The sequence below is a fragment of the Tachysurus fulvidraco genome, chromosome 18 (genome assembly GCF_022655615.1).
Source record: "Tachysurus fulvidraco isolate hzauxx_2018 chromosome 18, HZAU_PFXX_2.0, whole genome shotgun sequence".
Lineage (NCBI taxonomy): Eukaryota > Metazoa > Chordata > Actinopteri > Siluriformes > Bagridae > Tachysurus > Tachysurus fulvidraco.
Window position 1 is genome coordinate 6510830 of NC_062535.1, and position 9815 is coordinate 6520644.

Sequence of the window (9815 nt, forward strand, 5' to 3'; positions counted from 1 at the left end):
ATCAAAAACAAACATGTTTTGAGCAAAATGAAAATGACAATTTACTATAGGTACCTTGATTCACTGACCTGACCTAGAACTCATTTGAAAATAAAAAGTGCCCTGAAATAGCTATGTTTTTATTAGAATTTAAGTTGTGTATTGTTTTTTCTATATCATATGGATATTAATAAAACAATACCCACACCATTCAATGCACCGTTCGACCCACAGCCACCGTTTAAACAGTAAGATTATACAGACATATCTGCTTGACAAAAAAAGTCCAAAAAAATGTGACTTGGAAAGCTACTGCTGAAAGCTTTATCAGTAAGAAAACCTATAAAAAGATCTTACGCCTCACTGTTGCTGCTTGTTTTAATATATGGATCTAATTACTGGAAAGTATGTAAAATGTCCAAAACTCTATCTGCACACATACACAGACTTGGATCTGTTGTGTTTAGCTCAGTGGTTAAGATGTAGTCCTACTGCTTGGAAGTTGATCAGTTCAAATCTCAGCTCTGCCACTAGTGGGCCCATGAGAGAGGACGACTGACAATGAGATAAATGTAAGACACTGTAGATAACGGTATATGTCAAATGTAAATGGGAGAAGTTGGTACTAAACAATGCTGCTGCTGCTTTAAAATCAAACTTCAATACAATGTTTACTGTTGGTAGGACTGAAGAGATCCAATGTTGGGATCTTGAACACTTAACACTCAACCCTTAACCCCGGTCTGCTCGGCTGTATGATTGGAGTTTACCCCGTTTTAATTAAAAGTTACTTGCAAGCATATGTCAAATTCTTTAATGTAATTGAAAATGTAAGCAGTGGCTTAAACTAAGGGCCGAAAAGGGAAGTGGTAGCTCAGTGACCCATACTTTGTTCTCTGTGTTTAACCCATCCAAAGTGCACACACACAGCAGTGAACACACACACACCATGAACACACACCCAGAGCAGTGGGCAGCCATTTATGTTGTGGCACCCGGGGAGCAGTGGGGGGGGGGGGGGGGTCTGTGCCTTGTTCAAGGACACCTCAGTCGTGGCCAGCTCGAGACTCAAACTCACAACCTTAGGGTTAGGAGTCAGACTCATTAGGCCATGACCTCCCCCTCTGTGGCTAAAGTGCTAGACAGCTAATTGGAAGGGTGTGAGTTCAAATCCCAGGACCGTCAATCTGCCCCTGCTAGGCCTCTGATCAAGGCCCTTAATCTTCAATTGCAGTTAGATATATAAATTAAAATAAGTTTAAATCCTGTGGGTAAGAGCACAAATGTAATGTAAAAGGCATTGCACCTTAACGGCACTTCCACTACAAATGCTACATTCAGCCTCTACCTGCTTTCAAGGTTAGAATGCTTCTGTGGAAAAGTGCTGTTGGGTTTTCTTCTAAGTGTTATTTAAATACTGCACAGGAATAAACTTTTTCCTGTTCATAAAATGGGTGTATTCAGTGACTCTAAATGCATTGGCAGCATTATTTCTTCCTACAAAAATTTAAGTACACAAATTATACATGGTGTTTTGCCAAACAATACACATGGGTATTGAGAGCAAACACAGTGAAACGCTACGGAAACACATGTGTAGTGGTAGTGCCATCTCCTGGTTCTCTGATGCTGAGTAGCTGTAGTTGTTGCCCCATTGCAGTCAATAAACCTGGCAAATTATCTACAAATAATTGAATTCGTTATTTGAATATGTTATTATTAAATTATTAATTATTTGAGCAATGGGAAAAATGTGAGCATTGGCTGACTTTTATTGGGACACAGATTTTCCACTGATTGCAAACTTATTGTATACATTCTTATGCTCACATTCACACATATTCTTACATTCACACATACATTGACAAAGTGACCAGAAAGCATTCATTATCAATGAGAGCTGGCAATGTTCATGCAACAGGAGCCGCAGTGACCACTAGTGAAGTTTAACTTTGTAGAAATATTGAGTGACTCGATGCAGCATCTATGGGCACGAAGACAGTAGAACAGTAGAACGCATGTGATGCATGGCAAAGAGAAAACACTGTCCTTCTCCTTTATCTCTTATAATAATTAAAATATAAACTGGAATATTTTATATACAAATACCAAATCCCCCTCTAGAATTTTTCACTTTAGTTGCAGGAAAACTAATTTGAAATAATATTTGTGCCATTCACTGATAAACACTATTACTCTGGCAAACAACAGTAGGAACTGGTGGCTTCAAACTACAGGGATTGGTGACTTAAATTGATAAAAACAATTTACATTTACAGCATTTAGCAGACGCCTTTATCCGGAGCGACTTACATTTTATAGAACTGAGCAATTGAGGGTTAAGGGCCTTGCTCAGTGGCCCAGCAGTGGCAGCCTGGCGGAAGTGGGAATCGAACTCATCCCAAAAAAAATGCTATATGCATAAATGTATCATTATAAATAATGGTTAAATATCAAACCCTTAAGGCGTCTTTACTTCTTCACTTGTCTCTGGAGGTAGTTCTTAAATGTAGTCCAACAAGTGAGTGTTTACATATAATTGCTATACAGTAAACGTTATATTTTCTTAATTTCCCTGATGCTTTTATTGAAAGGGATTTACAGCTGAGATGGGATAAATCTGAGCTGGTAAATGTTTAAAGCTTTGCTTAATGGTCCAGCAATGGCATCTTCGCGATGCTAGGATTTAAACTCAGAATATTCTGGACAGTAACCTAACCAAGGATCTTAGAAGAAGCATTGATAGGCGTTTAAATTAAAAAGGTAAAATGTATAATAATAGTGTTTTATATATATGAACCGTTTGCAATTTAAATGTAGATCGTTTATCTTTAACATGTAATAGTAATTTTGTGCATTGTTCTTAAGATCTAATCTTAATGCTTTTTTTTTTAACAATGGCACCAATGGAACGTTCTGGACAAGACTCATTATTGCATGATTACTTAGTGCCATCTGGTGGGCAGTTATATATAAAAGAAAAGAAACGCAACAGACCTGTTGGATTTAAGGTGGTCCAAATGTTCTCGATGCTGTTGAGCAACACAGAGCTGTTAGGAGCTCGATGTACTTAAATAATTGCTGAAACTCTTTCCTTTATATGAGCCAGGAAGCAGTTTAATTTTGAGCGCACGTGCAGAACATCAGAGTGCTTTGTGTTTATAGGTTTGTTATGATAAAGATCAAAGTTCTCTCATAAAATGTTCATCAGATGGAAGAGAAGGGTGAGGTGTGATACCCTGTGAGGGTTAAGGCACGGTGTGTTCCTGCACTGAATAACACTGAGCCCATTTCGACACCTTTGATTGCTATCTAAGTTTATATGCTGCTTTTAAGACATTTTGTTCTTGCTTGTCCCTTTTGTTTTCCCCATCCATCCCAAATCACTTCCCAATCCCCAAACAGACAGCATTTATTTACTTAACTCAAGTATTTCTGTTATTATGGAACTAATATCTAAACACATGAAGGTGACAGTTTATCTCAGCTTAATTGTTCCTGAAGTCTGGGCATTTTCAGGGGTTTCAGCTGCTTCAGCAGTCAGAACCAGGTGGAGAAGTTGAGAAGGTAGTGGAGGAGGAGAAGGAGAACCTGAAGTTAGAGGATTCATCAGCACAATTCCACCTTAACAGCTGTGTTCTATCCTGCCGACCCCTCTGTTCCACCCGGCCAGTCTGCACGTAGTAAGGAAAGAGAGAACTGGCTCATCTGCCTGTCGTCACTGTCCTGCCAATCCCTATTTAACTTAATCCTGTTTTCATTTACTACCCTGTATAAAATGTCAAGTGTTATGAAATATGCTTTGGAAAATATCTTACAACAAATAGCCTTGTGCACAAATTATAAAGTATAATATAACATTAAAATGTGGACAAACTGATCGGATCCCAGAGGCTGAATGCGCAAAAAATAAAAAGTTTAGGGGGAGTTTATGTGGGAAGTGGAAGAGTGTTCTAGGGCAGCATCGTCCTACTCTACTGTGATTAATTATTGTGGCCGTGCGCCAGGCCTCTGCTGCGTTGGGTTGCGCACGAGATTTCGTAGCCGCCTGATCAAAAGGGCTGCAGGAAAGGGGTGGTCCTGTCGGTGGCATATATAGAGAGCCGGGTTCTGCTCGAACCTAAGAGAAAAGGAGACACAGGGAAAGAAACTGTCCCAGCCCAGACAGCTGCTTTCATACGGGAGAAAAGAATCTTTGCTCTGAAAGTCTGCATCATTTTTAATATTTATTTGTACTTTACTCAAATAGAGTTTGCACTGGATTTTTTTTTTTGTATTATTATTATTATTTAGGTAAGCTTTAATAGGTAAAGAAGTTTCTGTGAAATTGAGTTTGATCTACGCGCCTGGACTTTTGTGTCAGTTTTTGCAGAAAAGAAAGAAAAAAAAAGCCTGAACGTATTTCTTGACGGATTATGATGTTTTTTGTGCGTGTTGCGCTGAGTTTAATTGCTGCTCTGTGCGCTAACGCGGCGCAGAGTTCATGGGAGGAAACTACCCTGGTACCAATTCAGCTCGACTCCTACAAGAGCAAAAAGGAATCGCCTTTAAGTTCAGAGGCTCAGGAGAAAGAATCAGAAAAGCTTTTCTACCGGTTGGACATCTTCGGGAAACAGATGGTGTTGGAGTTGGAGCCTGATCAGACTTTCCTGGCGCCTGGGTTTGTATTCCATGTAGTGGGGAAACCGGAGGGCCAGCAGGGGTTTGACAGCTCAGGGGAGGCGCGCTGCTTTTACACAGGAACAGTGAACGGAGAGAAAAACTCTGCGGTCGCTCTTAACGTCTGCCATGGACTGAGGGGTGGCTTCAACTACGGTGATGAAGAGTATTTCATTGAGCCCACGAATGCCACTAAGGAAAGCAGTTTTTCAAGCGAGGACATGCACATCATTCGCCGGAGAAACAGGCGGTTCCATGGCGAGGTCGGTGGCTCCAAGTGCGGGGTCAAAGAAGACGAGGAAAAAGTTCCCGTGCACCATAGAACCACATCAGATAAAGAGCTCGCCTCAACTCCAAATGAGCCCCAAGGTAGGTTTAACATCAGTCAAACCACAAATATTGTTTAGACCAGCATTTAATAGGCTGTATAATATCAATACACAGATTACTTCTAACTAAGGCATCCTGTAACGCATGCCATTGACGCATTAATAAAATACAAGTAGTGAGGCGGTTATGGGAACGAAGCCAGCATATTTCAGGGAGAGAAAAGGGGAGGGTGGGTAGAGCTCAGTGATTGCGTAGGAGGGCGTGGAAGAAGGCGGGAGAGTCTGAGGTGGTGAAACGTGGAAACTTGCCCCCTGATTGCGCGTGTTGCGCTGGTGAGCTTCCGCAGACATTTCCCCAATGCGGATGGCGTAAATTTGTGTCCAAAACTTCAGTTATTACGTAGGTTTAGCTGAAAGTGAGACATAACAGAAGACACTGCTGATTCTGCTTGTCTTGTTTTATAAACAATTCTGCATATTACATAACAATGATTTACTATTTATCTTGAAATTATTATATGAAATTAAAGCCTCTGGAAAAAAAATGACAACTGCCATATATCAGTCAACAAGTAGTGTGTTTTTAATGACAAATATCCATATCTTGTCTTTGTTTTAGCACATCACCGGGCACGTCGTTTTGTGTCCACCCCACGATATATGGAAATCATGATTGTGGCAGATCAGTCAATGGCAGAATTACACGGAGCTGGACTGAAGCCTTACCTGCTAACCATAATGGCAGTAGCTTCTCATCTTTACCGCCACCCAACTATTCATAACTCTATTACACTTTCTGTGGTAAAACTTATGGTGATATATGAAGAAGAACAGGGACCACAAGTTTCCACTAATGCTGCTCTCACTTTGAGGAACTTCTGCCAGTGGCAAAGACAGCACAACCCTCCCAGCGATCGTCACCCAGAACATTATGACACCGCCATCCTGTTCACCAGAAAAGTAAGAATCCAGTCTACTGTAAAAATAAATAAATAAATGAACCAATAAATACGTGATAATAGATTTTCTGAAATTAGAGGTTGAAATGACTTGGCTTCATGCTTTTCAATCTTCTTTCTTTAGGATCTATGTGGTGCTCACTCTTGTGACACATTAGGAATGGCTGATGTTGGCACAGTGTGTGATCCAGAGCGAAGTTGCTCCATTATTGAGGATGATGGACTGCAGGCAGCTTTCACTGTTGCACATGAGCTAGGTAAGATGGCTCTTTAATTTGTTCTGCACACAAAGCAATGGCAACAGAAAGGTACAAAATGATACTATAAAACATTCAAAATCTTATATAGCTGATTTCATTGTCCTTTAGGTCATGTGTTCAACATGCCCCATGATGATGCGAAGCAGTGTGCTAATATCAATGGTGACAACTGGGGCGCCCACATGATGGCGTCTACACTTTCCAACTTGAACCAGTTGCATCCCTGGTCTCCATGCAGTGCACTGATGATAACAGCATTCCTGGATAATGGCCATGGTCAGTGTCTGCTTGACAAGCCACAGAAGCCTCAACAATTACCACAAGCCCTGCCAGGTTCAGTGTACAATGCTGATTATCAGTGCCGTCTCACTTTTGGGGAGGAGTCACAGCACTGCCCTGACCTGAGTACAACCTGTGCAGCTCTCTGGTGCACTGTCACTACAACAAATGGTCTACTTGTGTGCCAAACCAAGAACTTTCCATGGGCTGATGGAACTCCATGTGGGCATGACAGCTACTGTATGGCAGGCCAGTGTTTAAGCAGTAAAGAAGCAGCTGGTTTTCAGGTAAGCACCATTTGGTGCATTGTTTACATTAGAATCTAGATACCTAGGTGTTAGATGTCTAACGGTTTCTGCCTCATGTAAATGTTCACAGATCCCAGTCAATGGTGGATGGGGAACTTGGGGACCTTGGGGTGAGTGCTCACGTACCTGTGGTGGTGGTGTGCAGTACTCTTTTAGGGAATGTGACAACCCTATGCCCAAGAATGGAGGCAAATACTGTGAGGGCAAAAGAGTTCAGTATCGTTCCTGCAATACAGAAGACTGTCCCGACAGCAACGGTACGAGTCAGAATTAAAGAATGTGACATGACTGATAATGATATGTGTATTCGGGACTGTAGCTTACCTTTTGATCCTCTTTCCAGGTTTAACTTTCCGTGAAGAGCAATGTCTGGCCCACAATGACATTTCTTCCCATGTAACATTTGGCTCAAGTGAGGGTGTTGAATGGGTACCGAAGTATGCTGGAGTATCACCTAAGGACCGCTGTAAGCTGGTTTGCAGAGCAAAGGGAACAGGCTACTTCTTCATCCTCAAGCCAAAGGTGTGTATGAAAGCTTAGCAGATAATACAATTATGTAATTGTTTGGTATGTAAAATAATTCAGGATTGTAAATTGAATTCAGAAAAAAACATAATACCTTACACTCTGCTGCCCTCAGGTGGAAGATGGAACTCCCTGCACCCCCGACTCCACCTCTGTTTGTGTCCAAGGACAGTGCGTCAAGGCTGGATGTGACCGTGTGATTGGCTCAGATAAACAATTTGATAAATGTGGCGTTTGTGGTGGGGATGGATCCACTTGCAAGAAAGTGTCTGGATCATTGGAGTATGCAAGGTAAGCAAACACTTATAAAGAAGTTCCCTGGTTTACTTACCAAACCTGAAACTTGGAACATGACCTGTATTTCCTATCCTTTCAGACCTGGGTATCAGGATGTTGTGACAATCCCTGCAGGTGCTACGCACCTCGATGTCAAGCAGCGATCCACTGGTGGCCGTCGACTTGACAACAGCTACCTGGCTGTTCGCCGGCAAGATGGCACTTACCTACTAAACGGTGATTACAAGCTTACAACTTTGGAGACTGACATCTTTCTAAAAGGTGCACTTCTGCGCTACAGTGGATCTTCAGCCTCTCTTGAGCGTCTCCGCAGCTTCGCCCCTCTTCCAGAGCCATTGATAGTCCAGGTACTGTCTGTAGGTGACTCTCCTCGCCCCCGTGTCAAATATAGCTACTTTGCCCCACGGCCCACTTCCACAAACCGACATTCCATTAATGCTATCACAGAAGTAGGAGGTGCAGAGTGGACACTGCATGAATGGGGACCCTGCTCACAGACCTGTGGTGAAGGTACACAGAAGAGGGATGTGCTCTGTCTGGATGACCAGGGTCGATCATCACAAGATTGTCCAGAAGAGCTGCGTCCTTCTTCCACTCGTTCCTGTAACACACAAGCCTGCCCATCCTGGGTGTTGGGAGAGTGGTCAGCCTGTTCTAAGACATGTGGCCGAGGTTTCCGGAAACGTACACTGTACTGTATGGGTCATGACGGCCACATTTTGCCACATGACAGCTGTCACTCAAAAGTACGGCCACGACCATTGCTAGACTTATGCATCCAGAATGCCTGTTAAGACTGGCTAGGACTAGAGGCAGCTGCTGACTGTAAATTCTGCTATTCATTGTCTGAAGCAGAGCAATGCAGGTTTAGGACCCAAAGGGTCCCCTATGACGGTGACTGCAATTAACCTTGAACCAGCACTATAGCTCCCACTCCTCCAACACTGGGTGCAGGACACAAAGCGGGCACACTGTGTACCTGTCTGTAAAGATAGGATTGAGGAAGAATATAAAAATATATATAAGGACACCTTGGCTGCTTTAGGTGCTAATGACACACATACAGGTCATTGAGTGTGAGTGTGTTTTTGAGTGAATGACTGTACAAAAAGCTCCAGTGTATGTATTTGTACTGTCTGTCTGAGCTGGACTGGACAGATAGTTGCTATATGAGAGGAAAATATATATGTGAGCAACCATAAAATAAACAATGAGTAATTATTATAGATGTGAATATATCAGAATCTATTAGTATTTGGCTGAGACAGGGAGAACCATTGATTCATTAAGTGAGACCTTACTAAACCCAGATCTCAAAGACACACACGCTGCTATAATACTCAGCTAGTTTTATGTATGAATTTCTAAATATACACATTTAGTATACATTTTGATGTATTTTCAAGTTTTCAAAGCAAAGCATACCCCATCATTAATGAACAAAAATAGACCTTAGAAATGCCAAAGAACATGATTTCTCTATCGGAGTGATTGTGTGTATATGTGCGTGTGTGTATGTGTGCGTGTGTTAGAAGGCATATATGGAGGGTGAGGGACTTCTCTCCTGTTACTACTTCATAAGTAAGTCTCTCGTGCCTTCCAAGAAGGTGTCATCTTTTTGTACAGAATATCCAAACATTATTTATTTTTGTACAGCCTGTTAAATATAATCTTGTGGCTTTTTTTTTATTATTATTGAATTTTTATTTGTTATTATTATTATTGAAATTACAGAAGGATGTAGATTATATTGGAGTATTTATACAGTATTATATATATGGTCTTAGGTTTATGAATAAAGTATCACATTGACTTGTGAACCGAAATCATTTGTGTGTGTGTGTGTGTTGTTCTGGACTTAAAAGGGGTTTGGAAGGAATGACATAAACAGCCAGAAGCAATGACTTACAGAGGTTTTTTTAAAGACTTACATCTACATAATGTAAATGGAACAACAACAATTATGACTAATGACATATTTAGATTTGTTCGATTTGTTCGATTTATTTGGCTGATACGTTGATCCAAAGTAATAACAAAAAGAACTTTGTTCCACAACACCGATATAACTATAATATATTTTTATTGTCATTCTTAAAAGAAATTGCAATAATAATAATAATAATAATAATAATAATAATAATAATAATAATAATAATAACAGCTATTGTAAATATTCTTATAGAAAAATAAACTTCAGGGTGGAAAAAGTAACAGAGA

General features: G+C 40.9%; 1 protein-coding gene across 1 annotated transcript; it reads left to right on the plus strand.

Moving 5' to 3' along the window:
* The first annotated feature begins 4092 nt into the window (after positions 1–4092).
* On the plus strand, positions 4093–9424 carry adamts1 (ADAM metallopeptidase with thrombospondin type 1 motif, 1). Its single transcript, XM_027156520.2, has 8 exons — positions 4093–5007; positions 5587–5927; positions 6051–6183; positions 6295–6752; positions 6844–7030; positions 7117–7295; positions 7414–7589; positions 7675–9424. The coding sequence occupies exons 1-8, from the start codon at positions 4395–4397 to the stop codon at positions 8387–8389; spliced, it is 2802 nt and encodes a 933-aa protein (XP_027012321.1). The 5' UTR covers positions 4093–4394; the 3' UTR covers positions 8390–9424.
* The last annotated feature ends 391 nt before the right edge of the window (positions 9425–9815 follow it).